Source organism: Stegastes partitus, unplaced genomic scaffold (genome assembly GCF_000690725.1).
Source record: "Stegastes partitus isolate 25-593 unplaced genomic scaffold, Stegastes_partitus-1.0.2 Scaffold208, whole genome shotgun sequence".
In the NCBI taxonomy this organism is placed as follows: domain Eukaryota; kingdom Metazoa; phylum Chordata; class Actinopteri; family Pomacentridae; genus Stegastes; species Stegastes partitus.
The window spans coordinates 139147-163337 of NW_007577939.1; the positions used below are offsets into that span (position 1 = coordinate 139147).

The 24191-nt window shown below is 42.5% G+C and overlaps 1 protein-coding gene across 2 annotated transcripts in view; it reads left to right on the forward strand.

The window, feature by feature from the left end:
- Positions 1 to 22023, forward strand: part of gli1 (GLI family zinc finger 1) — a 55288-nt gene extending 33265 nt beyond the window's left edge. The window contains exons 2-13 of one of the 2 annotated variants that reach the window (XM_008280725.1): positions 8813 to 8922; positions 11257 to 11489; positions 12595 to 12696; positions 12784 to 12982; positions 13413 to 13581; positions 13798 to 13908; positions 14640 to 14780; positions 14942 to 15091; positions 15686 to 15850; positions 16279 to 16521; positions 16761 to 17061; positions 17249 to 22023. In XM_008280725.1, the coding sequence (XP_008278947.1) occupies positions 8852 to 8922; positions 11257 to 11489; positions 12595 to 12696; positions 12784 to 12982; positions 13413 to 13581; positions 13798 to 13908; positions 14640 to 14780; positions 14942 to 15091; positions 15686 to 15850; positions 16279 to 16521; positions 16761 to 17061; positions 17249 to 19794 (4431 nt within the window). In that variant the 5' untranslated portion in view covers positions 8813 to 8851 and the 3' untranslated portion in view covers positions 19795 to 22023. The remainder of the gene's footprint in view (positions 1 to 8812; positions 8923 to 11256; positions 11490 to 12594; positions 12697 to 12783; positions 12983 to 13412; positions 13582 to 13797; positions 13909 to 14639; positions 14781 to 14941; positions 15092 to 15685; positions 15851 to 16278; positions 16522 to 16760; positions 17062 to 17248) is intronic. The other variant, XM_008280726.1, reaches the window with a different exon arrangement.
- Positions 22024 to 24191: the final 2168 nt, after the last annotated feature.

Sequence of the window (24191 nt, forward strand, 5' to 3'; positions counted from 1 at the left end):
CTCCCTCCTCTTCCTCCCCCTGTTTCCTCTGCTTCTCCTCCTTAAAAGGAGTTCAAAGAAATACTTGTGGTCGAGGCATTACCTATCCGATACACAGACTTGTGGAAAGTAGTAGAAGAAGGTAGCGGGAAAGACAGGACAAGAGTTCGTTACTAGGTAGACTGAGAAAATAGGAAGGTGTGTGAGTGTGTGTGTGTGTGTGTGTGTATGTTTTTGTGTGTGTGTGTGTGTGTGTGTGTCTAAGAGGAGGAAAAGTCTGGAGGTAAAAAGAGAGGAGGGTGAACGAGGAGCGGGGTGCAGGAAACCACAGGTATGTGCAGGATGGCGGGTGGGTGGCCCAGAGAGAGAGAGACAGAGAGAAAGAGAGAGAGAGGACAGAGGAAAAGTGGGATTGTGAAAGAGTGAAGGAACAGCAAGTTGGGGGGGGGGCTGAAGATGAAGGAAACACACTCACATGTGTTTGTAACACCACATCTGTCATCTTGGAGTTGCTGTTCAAGCTGACAAAAATCAAACTGCTTTAAGAAACGTGTGGTGGCCAGCAGTACAAAACGGTGCTTGTACAGGCAAATGGAAACATGGAGAGCTGAACCACTCCTAATCCTAAAACAAACACTATCAAGTCACTGACTGATCAAGCCAACATGTACAAAGGTGATAACGCAGTAATTATGACTGTGCAACCAAGGTGCTATTTACTGTTTATGTGACAGTAAAGGCAGTACTTTCTGCACCAAAATTATTTCTTTGTCAGAGTGTTCAGATAGAATTGAACCTTATTTGCATTTCTCTGCACCCTTCACAGTTGTACAGAATGCGCATAACCCTTTTCACTTGTGCAACATACCATAACTTTTGATCATGTGTAGCTTTCAGCTTGAATGAGCATTATAAGGGTTCACTAAAGCTTTAATACTTTATGGGTTTTGCTCTGTTTGCTCCACTCTTTTCTGCTGTACTTGGTTTACCTCCCGCTTCTACTGTTTTAGTCATGTTGAGGAGCCCTCTAGTGCCCTGATGTCTGTCGTCAGTCACTTCGCCAGTGTAGCAACAAGGGATCAACGTTTCATTCTGCCATTTTGACAAGGTGAGAACCCCAGCAGTGAGACATCACCACCACAGCTTCCCTCAGCCCGCAGTTTACAGTACAGGGATATGTGAGGTGTGAATCAGTGGGGTTGAAGCTGGGGTTATGGTGTCGACTGTAATAACCGACAGTGCCAGTCTAGTAAAGGATTTCATGGATTCTTCTCTCTCGACACGGGTGCCACATAACAACTTTGTAGTCTCCCTCTCTTAAATCAAACATCATCAGCAGTATTTCATGTCATGGGAAGGATTCAAGTTCCTAACTTTGAAAGTTTTATGGTTTTACAGTGTAGAAGCACATTTCTGACACTGTCACACTGTCAAGTCTTTAATGCCAGAATGATTTCTGTTGTACTAAATTAGAATTTACCGATTCAATCCTACTCGTTTTTTGGTGAAATTACCTCCAAACCATTGCAATAAGAAAAAGTTTCCTAGACTAGATTTTGCAAGACCACATCTACGCTATGTCTATTTGCATAAGCCAGTGTTATACAGTTGGAATCAGTCAGTCTCAATATAAATTGGAATATTTTTCTCAAATTGATGAGGCAAAATAGGACAAAATCCCATATAAAACAGCCACACTGACTGTCAGGGCAGTAAACTGTGCCATGTAATGTCACATTGTTATGCTATAAATCAAACAGAACTCAATTTTCAGACTGTAATTGATGGGAAAACCTTTTGCAACTGCGTAAGCATGACATATTGTACCTACTCATAATGTCAAAATGTAGCAACAATTAAAAGTTGAAAAAAATACGACTGTCTGATATTCACTTGTAATTGTGAAATTTGGCAGCACATATTGGTATAATGCTGTCATGATACTAACAAAAATACTGAACTATTTCCAGGCCCTTCTCATTTGCTTTTCATAATGAGGCCTATTTACGTTTGGTATCTTTTGAAAATGTCAGTCTTAGATACAGATTTTTAATGGGTACCATCTCAAAATGTCTGTTCATAAGTAGATATGACATTAATCTTCCCCACAGCAGGTCAGTGATTAGAGCTTACTGTACATTACAGTGATGTCTCCAGCCCTGTGGCCTTTCAGTGGTCACACCATTGGCCCCCATCACATTACAGCAGCTGTGAGGAATTCACGGAGTCTGGGTAAAAGGGGTAAAAAACACAGGGGTGGGTGGGGGAGAAAAGCAGGAAAGGAGGAGAGTCTGCGTTGGGTGGGGTGGTGGGGGTTACAAAAACAAAGCCAGAATTTAAAAACAAAGTTTACCACCGAAGGAAAACAACAGGGCTAGAAAAAGATGGTGTGAGAGGAGAGAAAGAAAGGAGAGGAGGGTGAAAAAAAAAAAGAAGAAGAAGAAGAAGAAGAAGGAGAAAACGAGGTAGAGTCTGGACTGTGGTTGGCTGAGGGCCTGAGCCCCGCCTCCGTTCTCCCCCCACCTTCCCCTCCCCTCGCTCCGTCGTCTCCAGCCCTAACACAACAGAATCCCCCACAAGCCCAGCCACATCAGGAACGGCTGGCTACATTATAGCTGCCATTATCGTCTCTCAAGTCATAACAGCCAGAGAACACCCACCTCGACTGCAGCTCCGCCAGGAGGGGGGAGGGGTGAGGGAGAGTTCGCGAGAGCAGGAATGAGCAGAGAGGGAGTGAGGGAATGAGGGTGGAGGCAGCGGGGGAGAAGACGAAGCAAGAGATAGCCGGAGATACAGAGCAATGGAAAAGGCAGAACTAGAGGGAAGGACGGCAGAGAACGAAGGAGAGGGTGGAGGGAGAACGAGCAGCACAAGTACTTTCAAATGGATGTTTATACTTCGTGCATCATGTTCCAGAGATGTTGAGTTTTATTGAGGTTGTTTTGTGCATGTAAATGCTGTCCAAGTAATAGATTATCCAACAAACACAAGTGTACATACTGTATACTCACATTCCCATCTGAGAGTGGAGCAGAAATGAGGTTAAGAGGAAAGGGGATGTCATTAGATGCTGCTTTTTATATTGGCCGAGGAGGGATTGGGGGGGGGGGAGCATGTGTGAGCCCCAGTTTAGTGTTACACCCAAGAGGAGACTAGTGCAGAAGTAGAGCGGAGCAGGGCCGGATCAGACCTTTTGTCTGACATGACCAGTGACCTGTGGAAATGTCTGTCCTCTCTGGAGACTTCCTCAGAGGGAGGAGGATCAGCACTTTATGGGAATGTCACAAATGACCAAACTGGGCAAGACTAAACAATGTTGCTCTTTGTGTACCACAAACACAAACTATCACCTGAGAACTGAATCTAGCGGGACAAATATGCACCAAAGGCCATGCAGTGTGCTCCGGTCAGATCCCTGCAACAAGTGTACTACTATATTTGCCAAGCTAATAGTGATTCGTGCCTCAGCTTCTGAAAGTCAGACTATAGCGTAAAGACACATATTTCCTCAACATACAGAAAAGTTGAATTCATAAGAAATAAAACACATACTTGAATAGTTCAACATTTAAACATTATTTTGTGCCTTTTTTGAGGTAAGCTACAGATTTCTGTCACATATTGTTTAACCACATAAACCCCAAATCTCACCATCAGATATTAAAGTCACGTAATCTTTTAAACAATCACAAACATTTCACAATTTGTCAGAGCCAGAAACTTTTAAAAACAGAGAATCTTTCAACTTTCCAATGCCCTTCAATTAATCTTGTGTGACTACCGCTGCTGTCTGGAAACTTAACACAATCTAGGCCTAAAATCGCAATAGTTCATCAAAATCAATTCATGCTACATTTCTCATTCAAAAATTCAACAAAAGTGAACTGTAGTGAATTCTGTGCTCTTTGGTGCTACTCGTAAGCCATTGGTGACTCTGCAACCAACAGTGAGTGTCTAAGCTTCAGGGGCCTTTAACTTGTACTGGGTTGAACTGCAGGATGTGTTTACACAGAGCAAATGGGGGATCATTATTTTTTTTTTAAGAATTTTAATGTAAGTAGTAAAATATTTAGAATATATAAAGCCACAATTTTTTCCCCCCAGAATTTGCAACATTTGTGGGCACTTGAAAAAAGTGTTGATTGAAGCGTTTTTGTTTTTGTTTTTTTTAAATTTAGTTATGATATTGTAACTTTGTGATATTGTAAAACAAGCACTTTTTCAGCTTTCTTTATTTCTAGCTATGTTGTGTTTTTTTGTTTGTTTGTTTGTTTGTTTTTTACCGAGGTGCTGGACGTAATGTTACAGTGAAAAATGAGCTCATGGTGAGTAAAAAATGTCCAGAAACTGCTTAGGGTTTATGTGGATCTAATTTAACTTTAGCTAAACTGGTTTCACTTATGGCCAGAAATGAAAGATACAGGGCACTAAAGATGCCAAAATATAGTACAACAGTAAAGAAGAGTAATAAGATCAGCAAAATGTGATTTTTAGGCCAATATCTACGCACAGTTTTCAATCCTAATTATCGTTAGCTACAATAAGTCCATCGTCATATCACAACTAACAAGGCTATAACAGAAAAACATCTTGGTGCACTCAATAGGACAAAAATTGGTTATATTGGGCATGAAGTCGAGTAATAATTTTTGATAACAGTGTGGTATTTCTTCTTTTAAAATTACATGGTGTGGCTTTAAATCTGCTTTTATCCGTAAATGTTTGATTGCTCTCACAGACAACCTGTGGCCAGATCTGCTGCTGTACTTAGTATCAGCTTTTGCTGCCTGGTCGGTGTCTAATGGGTAAGTGGTAGTGTTTCTGACATTGAATGAGTGATATCCCACTGAGGACACAAAACCAAATTTTATTTATTGGTGGTGAGCTGTGTTGGTTTGAGTGAGTAGGTAAGCTGGAATGGAAATTTATTAGGCCACACTGCAGTCAGGACTTCTTGGTGTTGTTACATATCCAGTGATCGAGGTAAACTCAGCTAATATCAGCATCCAGCTGCAAGCAGGTACTTTAAAAAGCCATTCAGGAATTTGTCTCACAGTGGAAAAAATTGCATAGCACCCCTAAATTATGGTTTTAAAAAATGTTTCCTTTTTTTCAGAGCAGAATCCAATATACACCAAAACAACACACTTAAAACATTAAATTATTAGTTGTTTAATAGATTATTAGATTTCACATCACTGAGGTCTCTCATTTTTGCAACACACCTTTTCTTTCACAGTACCATTCGTCGCATACAATTGTTTGCCATAAACGCTGTATTCACGTCCTGTTTTACTTGGATTCCTGTGTGTTGCTGATGATATCGAGGACAGTGTCACTGTGTGAGGTTACAGATGTTTGGGGTTGTATGGGGTTGGGATGTTGCGGGGTTAGTGAACCAGGAGTGTTTGAATGTGGAGGTTTTTGGGTGGAGAAAGTGGCTGGACATCCTGTCCTCATCCTCAGCTCCTTGGTTCCTGCCCAGTTTGCTGTGCCACAGCAGAGCAGACTTGTTTAGTTAGCCGCTTGATTTATGGCCTTGGGGTTTTTAATATGCTGCTGCCCCATCCCTCTCAAACCCAGCACCACAAAATTACACTGAGGAGCAAACTCCCTCAGAGTTTCTCACAAAATACCGACCTAAAATAGCACAATGCCACGACACCTGTGTCAGCACCACATGCGCAGGAAGTCATCCATCTATCTATCTATCTATCTATCTATCTCACATACATGTGACCATGTGTTAGGTAGATTCATATAAGCACACAATCTGTAATGATGAGTGTAAAGCTGCAAAAGACTTTTCTACCTTAAAGTCATGTGATAAATCCCACTTTTTTCTTTAGTGTAATGTTCAATTTTTGCATGTGTTGAGGTGTTGATTCAACTGTATGATCATCTTTTTAGGCTACAGTTTGTCATGTTGTTAAACAGTATTGCGTTAAACTGACAGGTGTTTCTAATATTTTGCCTACCAGTAACAAAAATCAAATCTTAACGTATTTGCTGTTGCAAATTCTGTATGGAAACATCTATCGAGGCAGGTCTGCTCCGACTTGGTAAACATTTATGCTGTTGACTTTTTCTGGATAAGAGAGTAAGCTATGTAAGGTGCAAAATAATTACACAGGACAAGGTTTAGTGTGTGTCTACATAGAGCTACAGCAGCACTACTCACTCACTCGCTGCCTCACTCCCTGGGGAAACACTTGCAAACATATTTTTTCAAAAAAATTCCAGCTTGCTTATGTGCAGGTGGGCTCATGCATTATTCACTCATACTCTGAGATCCACCGCCACCATTTGTCATGTCAAGCCCACTTTCCACCGCACACATATTTAAACATGCACACACACTCTGATGCAAATGCACTTGTCTCCAAATCTCTCTCCTCATACACACCTGCTACTGGGCTTACACAGTCTAAACTGCTTTCAGTACGCTCACTGTCACACACATTCTCTGTAGACTTGGTGGCCACCGGATCATTGTGCTACCCCCTGGCGAGACTGACAGGTGTGGCAGTTTGTGTGTGAGTGTATGTGTGTGTTTGTCAGGCTGTCTGGGGGACCCCCTTCTTGGTATTTATTGGTTCTGGACAGCTGAGATGCTCGGCAAGGTCTCTATTTAAGATTCTCTATTTCCCTGCTGTGGGATCAATAAAGGTTTAATCTATCTATCTATTTAGCACTTCCGGCTAATTATCATACACACATCTCAAGCCTGGGCTGAATATATGCAATTAGCTCCCCGAACCGCCCACATAATTTAGCCACTCGCTAACTTTGTGTACCAAATCCCCCCTGGTGGCTTGTGGGCTTAAATAGGTCCCTACTGCCCTTTTAACACCTGTGCTACTACATAACAGGCCTGGCAACCTGTTACACTGAAACCATAGAGCTTTCATGTGCACTGGACAGGAGCTCTCCCAGTTTGGGTTTGAGAAGTTGTCACATAAACAGCAGCAACGTGATATTTTGCTTCCACATGCATGGCAAGAATGCAGCATGCAAAAGTCAGATTTGTTATGCTATGAGTTCAACATGTACATTTTGCATGTTTAAATAATAGTAGATATTTGTATTAAATGTCTAAAAATGTATAAACTGAAATACAGATTGTTTAGTCAGTACAGCAAATGCTTATAGAATTAGTATATAACTGATTGTGCTATTTTAATAGAAGATAGATTCTCATAGACATTTTCTTTGCCTTTTTTTTTATTTGCCGTTATTAAGACATTGGTCTGATTTTTTTGGCCCTAATTACTTCTCCAAACATGTAAGAACCAACAGTCCCAACTATTAGTACCTGCACTGATGTGGTTGGATGTAATGAGCAGGTGCCTGTTCCAGAGATCTCTCAGCTAGAGTTACCTTACACATACACTCCTGCTGAAAGATACCGTCTCAATATGAGTTTCGCACAAAAGGCCACTTTGTCCTGCTTTCATTTTTTCTGTTTGTGTTTGCCAGCATCCCTTAAACTTTTGTCTTTTAAGCTTTAAGGCAAAACCCAGATTTTCTGCTTCTGTGTGCCTCTTCCCCGCTGATGGCGGCTTTGCAGAGAAGGTGCAACAATTTTTTTCACCGTCTGTCAGCAGTGTTTGAGGTGCGCGACTGTGTTTAGAGAAGAGAGATTACAGCCAAGCCCACTGTTTGTGTCACGGGCTTTTGTCTAATCTGTAGGAGTGTGTTTTGGGCACATCAGCACCACCACACAACCTGCTGTTTTAGTACCTGTAACCTATATAGTTGCCTCTGTTGCTTATTTAAAATCTTACATCCAAGTTAACAGTGTTGCTGGAAATACACAACTGAAAATGATGAAAAAACACATTTCTTGAATGAGTCCATATCCAGAGCTCAGAGTCTGTCTGTGCCATAAAATGTCCATTCACTGACTAATTATTGCAGTTTTCACTAATCATACTGCAATTTTTTTAAAAATTTAATTTATCCTAATAAATCCAGCTTTTATTTCCATTCTTCTGCGGCTGCAGAAGGATTCACTCTCTTATTTTCTGAGGGATCATATTTATTCAACCAATATATACAAGACAAACACAGCCTCACACATTTTTATTTCAGAACAATGAATGCACATCATTGGCTTCTCTAGGTTCTTTCTGTACTAGACGGAGTCCAGTTGTTTGTCTGTGCCCGCTGGAAGATTACTGAAAGCTCTCACAGTGCAGTGTTAAAAATATGTTTCATTCCCCCTGATTCTCAGGCTCAAATTGAGTCCAAAACTGCTGCTCTGTTGAGCTTTAAGTCCCATTTTTTGGTTAATATAACTGGAATCAAAGTTATTTCTTTTGTTCTACTCTCAGATTTGATTGTTTTTCTCTTTTTTATATCATTTCTATATTATGGGACTTGTTAACGATGGAAATCAGACCTTGTCATCAACTGCACTGTTGGCTTTAGCTATAACATACTTTGCAAATAAGATTAAACATTCAAAACATTAACTAATCCACTGCGAGTGCTTTCCCCTCAGATGCTAAAGAACATTTCACTCCTAACCATCTACTCGCTCATTTTTCTCAAGTAATGGATTCAGCACTTTGAACTAACACTGTTTAAAATAAGTATGACTCAAGCTTTTCAGAGAGCTTATTTTGCCCTTAAACTGTTTTGCTTGGTTCGGTTTGGTCTGTTATTAACATCCTACGTATTCTTTTTTTCCTGCTCCGACCACAATTGTTCTTGTGTATTTGGCTTTTTTCTCCTCTGGTGGAGTTTAGTTTTGTTTGGTTAGGCTGGGTTTGTTTGGTTTGCCGTTCCTCACCCTCACCACCGTGTCCTTGTCTCTTCTCGGTGTCAGGTCCAGGGTGCCAGGGGAGCAGTAGGTCTCGGAGCTCCAATGCCAGTGGACATGCAGCCACACCAAGGGCTGTACTACTATGAGACCTCACCCAGCCAGCCCTCCAGAGGGTAAGACAGCAGTTACCCTGTCCTCATTCATTGCTCTGCAGCTCTACTGTAGCCGCCACAACTATTTAACTTGATAAAAACGTAAAAGAATAGTCAAACATTGTCAAATAGCATTCAATAAAACGTGGCCCTACTAGCAACTACAATGTAGAGCTTACATATTTACAACTTATACCTTATTTGTTTAATCCAGCCTTGACATTTGAGGTTTCAGGGAGTGTTACATGTAGAGTCTGCCAAAAAAGCATTTACACATACAATTTGACATTTTCTGTGCCACATGTTTAAAATTTACCAGCCCACTTACATGCTGATACCAGCATACCTGCACAAAATTAAACTAAATATATCATCTTGGCTCATTGATCTGTCAAACTCTGCAGAAGCATGTACATGTTTGAGCTCTTTCATGATTAAGAACACTGCTTAGCACTTCTGTACAACTTCTCCAGCCACAGCACAGGGTTGCCAGATAGGTAGGATTTTGTCTCCATGCAGTCACAAAGTTATTAAACCTGGCAACCTCACTGTGACAAGACTTTGGGAAGCGTGTGATTGCTCCTTTCACCATAAAACCCACAGATTGTTGTACATTTACGTTTCTTTTCATGTTTGGGAGATGTGTAAAGATTTGGGGCTGCTGGTTGGCACATTTTGGAGCTGGGTACTAGAGGTTCTTTCCAGTCATTTTTTTTTGCAAAGAATTACACCTATTTTCATATCTCACACACAGAAAGCAAATAGGCATGTTCACCCCTCTAGATCTTGCTACAGATGACGTTCTACATTCTTTTTGCCAACATATTGTTCTTACGCGGACATGATCCTCATCTCGAGGCTCAGAAACTTGTTCTTATTTTAATCACACAGATATTCTGAGGATGCAGAAGCCCAGGTCTCCCTACAATTGTTGTGGACTCAGTGCTGGCTCAGCCCCTCACTCCTCCTCTATCCTCCTGTTCCCCCTCCTCCTCCCTCCCTCCCTCCTTCCCTCCCTCCCTCATGCCACCCAGGTTGCGGGTGGACTCGGCCTCTCTCTGACAGCTGCTAATTACAGGCTGACCAGGCCCCGCTGCGCTCTGCATGACTGCCTCGCGCCCCACTCAGGTTACCCAGAGTGAGGGAGAAGCAGAGAGAGTTGGAGAGAAAGGTGGCTGGGCAGGACTAAGAAAAAACAGAGGAGGGAGGAAGGAAGAGGAGATAGAAAGAGATAGAAAAGGATAGAGGGGGAGATAGAGAGAGAGAGAGAGAGAGAAAGAGAGGGAGAGACAGAAAAGTACAATAGAAGGGGTGAATGGGAGAAGAGGGGGAAAAGTGAGAATAGGAGGGAGGTAAATTCGAGGGGGGAACCAGCAGAGTGGATTAGAGAAGACAGATTAAGCTCCTGTGTGGAATACACGTTGCGGTGAAAGAATTAAAGAACTGAGAGGGCGACTTAGGAGAAGGTGGATAGATGAAGTCTGTCCCTTTTTGAATAAGGAGCGAGAGGGAAAGAACAGGAGACACAGATTTTGAACTAACCAGGGAGGCCGAGGAAACGTCAGAGAATCCATTGAAATTCATGACAAGACTGGAAAGTTCCAATGAGGCTTCACTTTTGTAGTTTGGGTTAGGGGAAAACCCAGATGAGTAAGTTTCCACGATTCAGACCAAAATAAGTATCAAACACCATCTAGTGGTGGGAAGGAGACATCGCAATAGATTAGTGATGAACTTTTATGGACTTCAACTTCACATTGTCTTAAAACAGCAAATTTCTATGTATGCATTCATTTTTGTAAAGTATTGCTGAGTTTTTTAAAAATATTTTATCTCTCAGTCTCAAATTCTTTTTTTTGTGTCACTTTAGAAGGTCAATACTGCTTACGAACTTTTACTGTGACACTCTCTGCTTCTAAGTGACTTTCAGCATTATCAACTGCACCTTTATCAATTAATGTTTTGCTACATCAAAAGTACACAATTTATTGTCTAAATCATCTTTTCATGAGGTTAAGAGGAATAGAAATGACAAAAGATAATATTAATTGGTGCTACAAGACACTGACAGCTAGAAATCTCAGTTAGTTCTCTGGACCTTTGCAAAACAGAAAATCTTTCATCATGTGTCAGTTGATAGCAGTCTGTATGTATTGTTGATATTGTGTGTATGAGTGATGTATTTATTTATTGTGTATTTTAACAGCAGTTACTGTATGTGCTCAAGACAAATTCCCTCTGGGATAGTAAAGTTTGTCTTATCATGAGCTGTGTAGTTCCCATCCTGTCTTGTCATAGCTTCTACATTCTTTAGAGATTCTTTCATTTGTAGCTGTGTTTCTCTGATACTTGCAGCCTAGTCCCGTCGGACCAGTCCCCCTACAGTGATGTGTCTTCACTGCGCGCACCGCTCCTCGACGGCCCCCCTCAAGACTGCCACACTATGTATAATCCCATGACTCCCAGCATGACTCATGGATCAGGACCAGGGCAGGGGATTGGCCACTGCATGGATCAATACATGAGGCCCCCTCAAGCCCCGCCGCCACACAGTATGATGGGCCACAGGGGCATGCCGCCCACGGAGGGTGAGTCACGGTATCTTTTACGTCTCCTTAATCTCACAGCTGCTATTGATTTGGACTTAAGGATACCTGAGAGACTGGAACTGAATCTCTGCAGATTTCTAGAAAAGGGAATGATCAGAAGTTGGCTGGTTGTTTTACTGAGACATAAATGCGTCTGTTACTCTGCAGTGTGGAACTGCAGTAAAACAGCAGGTTGGACTAAATTACTCAGTTTACTTTAAGTGAAGTGAAGATCAAATTGATTGATGTCATAAAATAGAAATGTAGATTACAGCTTTGTGTGGTAATGTGGTTTTTAGTTAACAATGTATGTAGGTAATAATACCAGATGTTTATTACATGCACAATTATGTCTGAGTGAGTTCAAAACTGTCAAATAAACGACAAGTGTAAATGATGACGCTTGGCATTATGATCCCTTTGTGCTGTTTCTACTTTATGTTACTTACCATCAAAAAAAATCTAAGATGAAAGAGTCCAGACTAGATGACCTTCCAGCACAATGAATGATCCTTTTTCATACCAGGAAAGCTAAAATCTAAAAGCGTTCTTGCAGTTGTACCTAACACTTCAAATGACATGCCTGCTGTTTAGCCAACCTTAAATAAATGCACAGGACTGCAGACTGACATCATGTGTTGCTGAAATTTTAAACAAGTGCATACTGGCTTCTTTCTGACTCTCTGAGCTACAGAAACCCACAGTTTCCCTGCATAATAAATAAAGTAAAGTGGATCTTTGCAGTGGCATATTTCAGAGTGGCGCAGTTGGTGGCACTGTTGCCTCGCACCAAGAAGGTCGCCGGAAGGTGGGGCCACTGCAGTGGGGGTTCTCTCCGGGTTCTCCGGCTTCCTCCCACAAATCCAAAAACATGTTGAGGTTAATTGGTGATTCTAAATTGTCCGTAGGTGTGAACATGAGTGTGCTTGGTTGCCTGTCTCTAAGTGTAGCCCTGCAATAGACTGGTGACCTGTCCAGGGTGTACCCCGCTTTCGCCCTAAGTCAGCTGGGATAGACTCCAGCCCCCCCGTGACCCTAGTGAGGATTAAGCAGTGTACAGATAATGGATGGATGTTTCAGAGTTTCTGTCTGGAATGTCCCGCAGGTGGCAACAGCACCCCCTACTGTAACCAGAACAACATGATGTCCTCGCATCACAACTTCTGTCAGGTTCAGCCTGGCTCTGATCAGATTGGGTCAGGTGATGGTAAGGAAACACGCTTGCACTATCGAAATTTTAAAAAATTTCAAATGTAATCATTATAAAATCTAACCTGTCTTCTATCCCCTTTAGGTTCGAGATTCTCCACACCTCGTTCCATGCTGAAGCTGAGTAAAAAGAGAGCTCTGTCCATCTCACCCCTGTCTGATGCCAGTGTAGACCTGCAGACAGTCATAAGGACCTCGCCCAACTCCCTGGTGGCCTTTGTCAACTCGCGCTGCAACCCCAACGGGGCCAGTTCCTACGGCCATCTCTCAGTGAGCGCCATGAGGTCAGATATCTGTCTTTTCTATTTGTTGGTTCCAAAATGTATTTGAAAGCCTGTAGAAATGTCCAACTAACATGCTAACATGAAGCATAGTTTAATTTGAAGTTATTGTTTGTTGTATTGTAATCTAAAAATTCACTGTGTTTAATATACTGTCAGATTATAAGGTTTCATTTCGTGATAAATCCTTAAAACCACCCCAGATGGTGACAAAGCAAAAAATGTCACCTGTTCATCAGGTTGACGATATGTGGCTCAAAGAATGTGCATTATATTTAACAAAAATAAGTTAATAAAAAGTTTCACATATTCAGAGTTAACAATAAAAAACATCCCAAAGCATCTTCATGGAGATATTTATATTTCAGTCTTTCAGCAAGTTTTTTTGCTCTCCTAAATTTGTCATGTTTTTGTTACTTCTCTTACTCCACAGTCCGTCATTGGGTTATTCCAGCAATATCAATTGCCAATCCAGACAGCAAGGCTCAATGTACGGAGGAGGCGGGGGGACACCTTTGGGTGGACACACTCCAGGTCCCTGCCAAGCTTCCCGTTTACCTCCCCACAATCCTCGGCTCCACGCTCCACCCAAGCATGGACATGTAAGATGGCTCTTTCTCTCACTTCAAAAAGCTGTCAGAGTAATTTGTTAGATACTTTGGGTTTTGACAGCTGGGAGAAAATAGGTGGAAGGTGGTAAAAGGAAGCTCAGAGGACAGACTGAAATAAGCAAATTTAATGAGTACAACAATGAATAGGTTCAAGAGACAGAAACAGATTGGCAAAGACAATGGTGAAATTTTCTGTGTATTGTTTAGCAGCTGAAGACAGAGCCGGGGCTGGGAGGTGTGATGGATGGCATGAATGTGAAGAGCCTGGAGGAGAGGTCAGAGGGAGATGTAGCCAGTCCGTCTTCTACCGGGACTCAGGTACAGTACTGCTCTTGTTAAAACTATTGGCATTTTGCTTTTGGCCTGATGGTTGTCCTGTACTCATGCAGGAATGTAAAGGAATTTGTATATTTGTGCCATGTGTCAATGAGAAATAGATTTCAGAAGAGGGAGTTAAGTTCAGGGGCTGCAGGGTGGCGCAGCTGGTAGCACTGTTGCCTCGCAGCAAGAAGGTTGCCGGTTCGCGTCCCAGTGGGGGCATCGGAATCTTTCTGTGTGGAGTTTGCATGTTCTTCCCGTGCAGCGTGGGTTCTCTCCGGGTTCTCCGGCTTCCTCCCACACAGTCCAAAAACATGTTGAGGTTAATTGGTGATGCTAAATTGTCCGTAGGTGTGAATGTGAGTGTGCTTGGTTGTCTGTCTCTAAGTGTGGCCCTGTGATAGACTGGTGACCTGTCCAGGGTGTCCCCTGCCTTCACCCTAAGTCAGCTGGGATAGGCTCCAGCCCCCTGCGACCCTAGTGAGGATTAAGCGGTGTATAGATAATGGATGGATGGAGTTAAGTTCACACACAAGGTCATACCCTTGCTGTACATGTTTTGCGGCTTTTCCAATCAGTTAGTGTCACTGTGGTTGGTGAGTAACTTTGATCACATTAGCAGTGGATGACGTGATTTGTAATGTAAGGTAAATGTGGCTTTTGGATAAATGTACATAATATACTTGAGCTAACTTGACTTTGCTTTGCACACATACACCATCTGTTATCAGGACCCTCTCCTGGGCCTCCTGGATGGTAGAGATGACTTAGACAAGGAGGACGGGAAGCCTGAGCCGGAGGCCATCTATGAGACCAACTGTCGTTGGGAGAGCTGCAACAAGGAGTTTGACACACAAGACCAGCTGGTTCATGTAAGACACACAACATAAAAACTGCTAGACAGTGTTAAATGGAGAAACGAGCTGAGTAAGATAAAGTGAGCTTCGGATTTCCGTATTTTGCCGTATCCTTCCATCTTAAAATATCACTTTGATTGTTAATGAGTGTCCTTATTTATCTGTTTGCTGTGTAGCACATCAACAATGAGCACATCCATGGAGAGAAGAAGGAGTTTGTGTGTCACTGGCAGGAGTGCTCTCGAGAACAGAGGCCTTTTAAAGCCCAGTACATGCTGGTGGTTCACATGCGCAGACACACAGGAGAAAAGCCACACAAGTGCACTGTGAGTGGATCTGAAGTCTCTGTGTTGCGTCGTTGCTCCTCTTTCTCTGTCTGACTTTACCGAGATATTAACACTTGAAAGCAAAAACCGTCAGAAGCATGACAGTTAGTAAAAGTTGCAACACAAAATAGCTTCAAAAGTCAATTGTTAAATATATAACTGTCAATTATATGAAGGTTAGTTGGACAAAGGAAAATGTACCCCCATGATGCCCGTCAGTGATCATACATATAAAAACATAGCCGCACTTTAGCTTCACTATCAGGTGTCAGATCAGGGTGAAGTCAATGAGGAGTCTGTTGATACCATCATAGCCTCTCATTATGTTGGAGAAAGTCTTTTTCACCTTTGAGGAGCCCAATAATGCCTCTGTTTCAGCTTCAGTATGACTCATTAAGAAAGACCTTTCATGGGAAAAAGAATAATCCTTTATAAAATTATTTTGAGTACACTTAATGTACTGTAGCTCAATTAAACTATTTGTGTGACTATAGGCCTGTTGATGTACTGGTTATTTCTGTTGCTGTATTTATTGTAACTTGGCTGTTGTTGCAATACCATTATAAAGCTGTTTCTGTTTTTTTTCTGTTTTAGTTTGAAGGCTGTAATAAGGCCTATTCTCGCCTAGAGAATTTGAAGACCCACTTGCGCTCTCACACTGGGGAGAAACCATACGTGTGTGAACACGAAGGCTGCAACAAAGCTTTCTCCAATGCTTCAGATCGGGCTAAGCACCAAAACCGAACTCATTCCAATGAGGTACTGTAGTACATCTACTGAAAGTAATGAATGTGACAGCTAAATTCATCATCTCGGGTTTGTATTATCAACAGCAATACTGCAGTAAAAAAAAATATTTCCAAGGCAAACACAAGATTTATGTTATTTAATAAATTGGTTAATATGAAATTGTTTCATAAGTTAATATACATAGGAGTATTGTATAAATTCACATGTCTGCAAATATTTTTGATGTCCAAGATGCCAGGTGGAGCAAAACAAGAAAAACATATAGGAACACATATTGACCATAGCCTGTATTTGAATGCTAAAGATAAAGAATGATAAAATGTTACATGCAAGAGACACTTAGTGGTAGTAGAGATACAGGAAAGTGAATTTTGATATACAAGACTGTGTACACAACCAAGGCTTTGTGTATTAACAGAAGCTTTTCTCCTTTCCAGAAACCTTATGTTTGTAAGATCCCTGGTTGCACTAAGCGATACACAGATCCAAGCTCTCTACGTAAACATGTGAAGACAGTACATGGCCCCGAAGCCCACATCACAAAGAAGCATCGCGGAGACACTGGTCCTCGACCCCCCGGATCAGCTATGACTCCTGGTGGCCCAAACTCTGAGCTGCTGCTGGAGAAGGAGGAGACACGCAGAGAGGACTGCAAACTGTTGGCCCCTGAGACTGCTCTGGTGAGTTTGCTGAAGGTTATTTAAATGGATACTGAAACAGTACTCCAATGCAGTGTTTAATTCTTCAGTGAAAAACCACTCATTTTGAAAGAATGGGGATTACAGAGACCTTTTACACAGTGTCTTGGTTTTAGCCCATTGCTGGAAATCACATACACTTATTGTAACAGTTCTATAGTACACATGATTTGCAGTACATTAAGTACATGTCATTCTCTCTCTTTTCCATCTTCTATCAGAAATCCCAGCCAAGTCCTGGTGGTCAATCATCCTGCAGTAGTGAGCGTTCTCCACTCGGGAGCGCCAACAACAATGACAGTGGTGTTGAAATGAACCTGAATGCAGCAGGCAGTCTGGAGGATCTCACAGCATTGGAAGATGGAGTTGCAGGTGGGGGAGGAGGAGGAGAACCAGGAACAATGGGGATGTCAGCACAGGCTCTGAAGAGGCTGGAGAACCTGAAGATTGACAAACTGAAACAAATCCGCAGGCCAACTCCCCCTGGCCGCTGCGTCAGCAACAAGCTTCCTGCCCTTCCTGGTACGTATTGTGATAAAATAGTTTAAGATTCAAAACTATTGCACAAAAATAGAACTTTTCTGCTGAGTTGAATTTTGCTATATTGTCATAAGTGATGTGGAATTCAGGTTTTTATTTTTTTTATTGGACTGCATTGCAATTTCATAGAAATATAAATAAGTGTTTCTTCCTGAATGTTCATTTTCAGGTTCAGGGGAGAATATGGGAATGTGTGCACCTTCACCACTTCTCTCAAATCGACGTGTTTTGGAGCTATCCAACCATGAGCTGGGAGGAGGAACGATGGCGTGCTCTACTAATGACAGGAGAGGAAGTGGTACCAGCAGCCTAAGCTCTGCCTATACTGTGAGCCGTCGCTCCTCCATGGTGTCTCCTTACCTGTCCAGCCGGCGCTCTAGTGAGGTCTCACAAATGGGAGGAACAGCAGGAGGAGGATGTCACCTTTTGGGTCCAGAACAGGCTGGGGGAGACCCTCTCTCTCCTGAGACCAATCGCAGAGGAGCTCCATGTCCTGGAGGTGGAGGAGGGTTGCCAGGTCTTCCTAATTTAACACCTGCTCAGCAGTACAGCCTAAAAGCCAAATATGCTGCAGCCACTGGTGGACCACCACCTACTCCTTTGCCTAATATGGAGCAGCAAGGAACTCCAAGCAGAAGAGGAGGTCTTTTGAGTGAATACCAGGGGCAGCCCCTGCCTCCTTTTCTTCAGCAAGGTGGTCCTCGTAGGCACAGCGCTAACACAGAATATGGTACTGGTGTCATCTACCCTCACCAGGCTCCGGGTAACAGCAACAGGCGAGCCAGTGATCCGGTTCGATCAGCAGCAGATCCTCAAGCTCTTCCCAAGCGCTTCAATAGCCTTAATAATGTAGCCATGATGGGCCGGAGGAATGCTCTGCCGCACCGTGGCTCCGACACCAGCCTGGCCCGCCATATGTACTCTCCTCGGCCACCTAGCATTACAGAGAATGTGATGATGGAGGCTATGGGTATGGAGGCCCATCTTGCTCCTCATGATGCCAGGGATCGTTCCATGATGATGACCCCTGGAGAGAGAAACTTCATGGGATACCAGCAACAGAATCAGACTCTCAGTGGAGTCGGAGGTGGAGGTTCTATTTCAAACCAACTGTCCCCAAGTCATGACTCTCTAAACTGCCCAGACCAGAGTTATATGCAGCGGCATTACCAGAGCCAGGGAGGGGAAGTCACTTCCAGGGCTGGTGGAAATCCAATGGGTCAGGCGAGACCTATACAGCCAGAGGGCATGTCAAATACACTACTCCAACAGGCCGAGTACAGTATGAGCACCTGCCAGCTCAGTCCCTCAGGCCCCCATTACCCTAACATAGGCCAGTCTGGCGATGCTGGAGGCCCATGGAATGATTCCCACAGCCAAGTCCAAACTTCCAGCCACGCTCTCCAGAACCAGCGAGCAATGCAGTATTCAGATCCTAGCCTGCAGCCTCAGCAGGCACAGGCTCACTTCAACAATCAGACGGGAATCTACAACAGTTCTGATGGAACCCATAAACTTATCATCAAGCCTGAGCAGCAGTTTCACCCTGGGATGGGAAGTGGAGACGCCTGTCAAAGTGCTAAGCTCCATCAGCAACGAATGATTCTGCAGCAGACACAGGGTTACCCACAGCAGACAGGCCAGGTAATGATGAGAAACTCTAACAATCCCAGCTGTGACTTTCAAGGGCCAAATCAAAACGCTTTCCCCAGTGGAGGGGGTTTGAGCTTGGGCTGTGCTGGCTCTGCGCTGGCTGATGGACAGAGGTCAGAAACACCCATGATGCAGGTGAAGGAGATGATGGTGAGGAATTATGTGCAGTCCCAGCAAGCACTCATGTGGGAGCAGCAACACGAACAGCAGCAACAGCAGCAGAGTGGAATAAAACAACCTCCTCTTTCTGACAATGCAATGATGCAGCACAGTCCACAGCACCAAAACCAGAACCTTTACTCCAGCCAGAGCTATGCTTCCTTCCCCAACCAGAACCTGGTCATGAGCCCTCCCACCCACAGCCGAGGGCCCAGCTCAGTGACACCTAAAGACCAGCAGCTGACAGGTCTCCAGGGTTCATGTTACAGCCAAGAGATGGTGGTGCCCAGGCCTCCTCAGGGTCGGAAACCTCTCAGCCGCCAGAACAGCCTGCCACAGGTTGGAGGCTACCTCGGTAGCCCACCTCAACTCAGCCCTGTTCACTCCACTTCCAGCCCCAGACGAGGGGTTCGTCTTCCTCCAGTCCAGCATCCACAAAATGAAATGTTTTCACCTTCCAACAACAATAACATGTACTACTCGGGTCAGATAAACATGGACATGGAGAAACATATAGACCCCCAGAATGGGCCCTGTCTAAACCAGCAGCACACAATGGGGTCCAATCTGGACCCAGCAGGTGGCACAAAGTCAGCCCCCATGGCTCCCTATCCTGAGTCTGGCCCCATTTCAAATGCTTTAGAAAACCTCGACCTGGACAATGCTCGCATCGACTTCACTTCCATTATCGATGATGCTGACTCTTCCTCATTCAGCCCAGTCAACAATCCTCTTCAAGGTCAGCCAGGATCTTCCTCCCAGGCCTCATCCCGCCTCACCACGCCCCAGACTTCAGTCAGCCTCGCTGCAGCTTCTGGCCTGTCCAACATGGCTGTGGGTGACATGACATCCATGCTTACCTCGCTAGCTGGGGAGAATAAATACCTGAATACACTGTCTTAGAAGAAGACCCTTGGGCAGCTAAGCACACATTTAGGCTAACAATCAAACATTGGCCTTGACTAGGTTTCAGTGTAACCCGCCTGGGGTTAAAAAAAATTCAAATCCACTTGTAGTGTTAAAACAGACACATTTTCGATGGAACATTGGATGTAATGGCTCAATAGTATTTGCTTTTTTTTTTATACATAAGCCCTATATGCCTTCATATGTAAACCCAGCACATTAAGCCTTGATCCAGTCATGTTGCAGGAGTAAAGGGGTCGGTGGCTACTGGTCACCCATGTAACAGGAATAATGGCACACCATGCTGTGTTCTGGCTGCAAGCTGAGACCGAGCTACTTATGTGGTTCTATCACAGATTTAAAAATTATTCAAATCACCACCCAAAAACCTTAAAACCAAAGGTGCCTGATCAGCCTGCCTCACTGTATTGTTCCCCTGCTGCCTTGGTACTTCGTATTTTTCTGTGCCTTACTGTAAGACACAGAGCTATTTGCCTGGTATGAAATAATGACGTGAACTTCTTCTGAACAGGCATTCCAGTTTCACAGGGCTTTGGCAAGAGTGGAGCAGAGAAGGATACATGTAAATACGTTTTATGTATACAGTATGTTGTGTATATGACATTGGATAATCATCACTCATCTTTTGATAGATCGCTTGGATTCTGAAGGCAAATGTTGTTGGAGTGGGATGTTGGTGGAATAGTTTTTTGAAGAGAGGAGACAGACATACTTTAAGGTACTGAGAAATAATTTCTCGGTGCTACTAAAACATCATCTGTATTTCTAGGGATTTCTTCTCTGTCAGGAACAACAGAATCTGTACCAGTGGCATATCAGTATTTCCACACATGCACAGATGCAGACTCTGGCACACACATAGTATCCCTGCACATGTGCCCACACACAGACACTCAGGACTAGTTTGAATCTATGATGTTCACATTACATGTATGTTGTAATTGCCTTTCCAGACAGAGAGTTTGCACTCCACATGTTTACTGTAAGTGTTCGTAAAGCAGCTGTGTACTTACTTTTTCATTTTTTTCTATAACCGCAAAGCAGAAAGTGACCTGCCCTTTCCAAGGTACATACTAGGAGCAAAGCTCACATATAAAATGTATCAACAATCCCCTCCACGTGGCAATATGACTAATATATTCAAACATAATGCCTTTGCTCAACATTAACCTAGCTACAACTCATAAATGACTCAGCTGAGGGTGATGGCTATTGAGGTTATTGAATGAAACTCAGCTCAGCTGGTTTGTGTCTGTTAACAGATCTGTAATACTTGCCTATATTTCAGAAACTGAGGTACATTCATAGTGCTGTGCTGCTGCACTTTGGCTCTAATCCCAAAGAGGAGTTGCATGGAAAATTCTGCATTTGTAATTCAGGATAGGGCACCAATAAGCCTGGATTGGTGACAGCTATAGTAAAATATATAATGTATGGGTACACTGAGGTACTTCTGTGCAACTATTGAGCTGTATCATACAAAAGTAAGCTGCAGCTCTTTGTAGAAGAACTAATTTTATACTGTGGCTTTGCACTGACTACAGCACTGTGTGGAACGTTCTCTGTCTCTTATGACTATTCATATAAACCTTGTTTTGATGACAATAAAGAACTATGACTGTATTTTTAGACGGTCATTCAAGGACACATCTGAGCACATCTATGCTCTGTAAGGCCACGTTAGAGTATTACTAAAGCATTTTATGTGACTTTTCATAATAAAATAGTAGTCTCACTTCAGCATTTGCGAAGCATTAGCAGGAACGAACATTTCTTCATTTTGGGAAAAAAGTGTACAACCTACCAAAGACATCAAAAAATGACAAAAAGATGCACAAATAGTCAGTTTTAACACAACACTAACACTAGCAATAAGGGCATGAACATTGACTGATAGTGCTGTTCTTTAGAATGTAAGAGATGTTTTGTATAAAGTTATCTTTTTATATTAATGAACTTTATGGATGTTGCCTTCTATGTGTGTGTGTGTGTTTTTTTTTTTATGTAACTGTCATCCTTCATTCTGACTTTTTTGCTGGCAAAAGAATATCACCTTTAGCAACAGAAAGCTATAATAGTAGCAATAACTATAATAGATAAAAGCGAAGTGTTATATTTTGTGTACAATTTTCTACATTTTTATACATATGTGTTATATTTTACCATTTTATGAATAAACATGTTCAGTTTTGGATGGATGCAGAATGTTTGTCAAAGTTTTCTTTTTTACTTTTGTTGTTGAAAAGTGATGCTTCTCAAATTTCTGCAAAGAGGAGGAGGCTGGTTTTAGCCTCATATGATGTTTTAATTTTAGGATGAAGAATCAATGATCTGTGACACAAGTTTCCAGGTAAACAGGAGGTTAGAATTATTGCTACTCGCTGCGTGACATCTGTTTCTGTGCCTGTTGCAGTGACTTCTTTTCTCCAATAGAGTGCAGTACAGCCTGACAAGGAGCACAGATATGGCACTTCAATTTCATTCACTACAAATGAAGCCCCCATTACATTACTTGAAGGCGTTCTCCATATAGTCTATTAAACTACAGTATAGTCTGCACCATTTTACTCCTAAATTATACAAATTCTATCCAAATTGCCAAGCAGAAGACATTCATCCTAAATCTTCCTTTTGTATTTGTCCCACAGGCTAATTGGAAAACCCCTTGTTATGAATATGATTTAGACCTCATGGCACCCGGTTGCAGCTGCAGTGATCTGCTAAGATTAAGTGAATGAGCTTTAAACGTGGCTGCTCTTGGTGACATCAGTGCCTGGACAGGCTCTCTGCGGTCAGCGGGGACTGGCACTGTGGGCTGCTGAATGCTGTAAGAAAGAAAAACTACACAAATCTTGCTTGTAAAATATTATCAACAGCAATCTGTGCTTTAAAGACATCATATAAAAAGAGCGATGGGAAAACTATACACAGAAACAGGAGCATGCAAACATTAATAAGCATGATGCGGTATGAAAGTGGTTCCCAACTTCTTATGGCTTGTAACCCTTTAAAATGAAGTCATGCTTATTTGGGCATCATACATCATAGGTTATAGTGGTGTGAACATGAGTCATGAACAGTTCAAGCAAAGAATCTTTTTTTTTCCCACAACGAGATAAGGAAAACGTCAGAAAAAGTAAACAAAAGCCTATTTCCTCTATCTCATCTCTGTGACCCTTCATGTTTCTCTTTCGATCTGATGAGATGTCCCCCCATCAAGTTCAAAACCGCTGCTGTACACTTATTTCAACTACACAACTACAAAGTAAAACTGATAGAATAGTTATAAATAGTTATTAAACTCTACATAAAACCTGAGTCACTGAAATTTTTCATGTCTTACCAGGCAGTTATCCATCGAAAATAGTGCCTAGACATTGCTAGTTCAAATCTAAACTCACCTTATCATTTTAAATAAGTCTGCTGGCTAAATAATCCTCAGTAACCATAGCAACAGTATCTACTCTGTCTACGTGCAACCTAACCTCTGACCTTTAACCGACTGAACTTTGGTTTAAACTCACTGCAAGCACACTTTTAAAACTTGCGGATATCTGAGTATGCCTGTTGTAAGTGTAAGACACTCAAATATTAGAATATTTGCATCAGAATATCATGAAATATAGAAAGTTACTATCGCTGTTGTTAAATCTCTGGTTTTATGTGCTTGAAAGGCTGACTTTCAGTGACTTAGCTGACTTTTAAAAATGATGTCCCTACCTTTACTTTCTACAGTGTTGGCTCATTTTGGTTCAGGGGCCCCAGTGTGCTTAGACTATATTGGCATTGTGGTGTTGTGGCATGGCGCAGTAGACTCACGGCAGCCACTACAGCCTGGCAGTGATGCTAAAGGTGACTCATTTGCTCCAAGGCAGAGGGGAAGTTTTCCTGACGGACTACTGATCTGCAATCTGGCATATCCAGATTTGTGATTTGAAACAATAGCTCAGTTTCCACAAAGGAGTCACATAGGGTGTTTGCAGAAGAGGGGAAGCTGACAGAAGAAGAAAAGGACAGTTACAATTCACATCTACATGGTTACATGCCGAATACACACATTGCTGCAGGCCCATATACCTTGTGTGTGTGTGTGTGTGTGTGTGTGTGTGCGCGTGTTTTTAAAGAAGTCATCATATAGATGTATGATATTGAGGTATTCAAAATGTATACAACACAAGTTAACTGTAACCTTTGCAACATGCACATATCAAATCAGAGGTCAGCTATGCTTTTTAAAAAGATGATTTGATGTCAATATATTTTTTAGGCTTGCTGCGTTAATGTTTACATCTAAAACACTGTGGCCTACACTGATTCTTTTTCCTAAAGATTGACATTTTGGATATATCATCTTTTCTCTTGTGCAAGGCCAA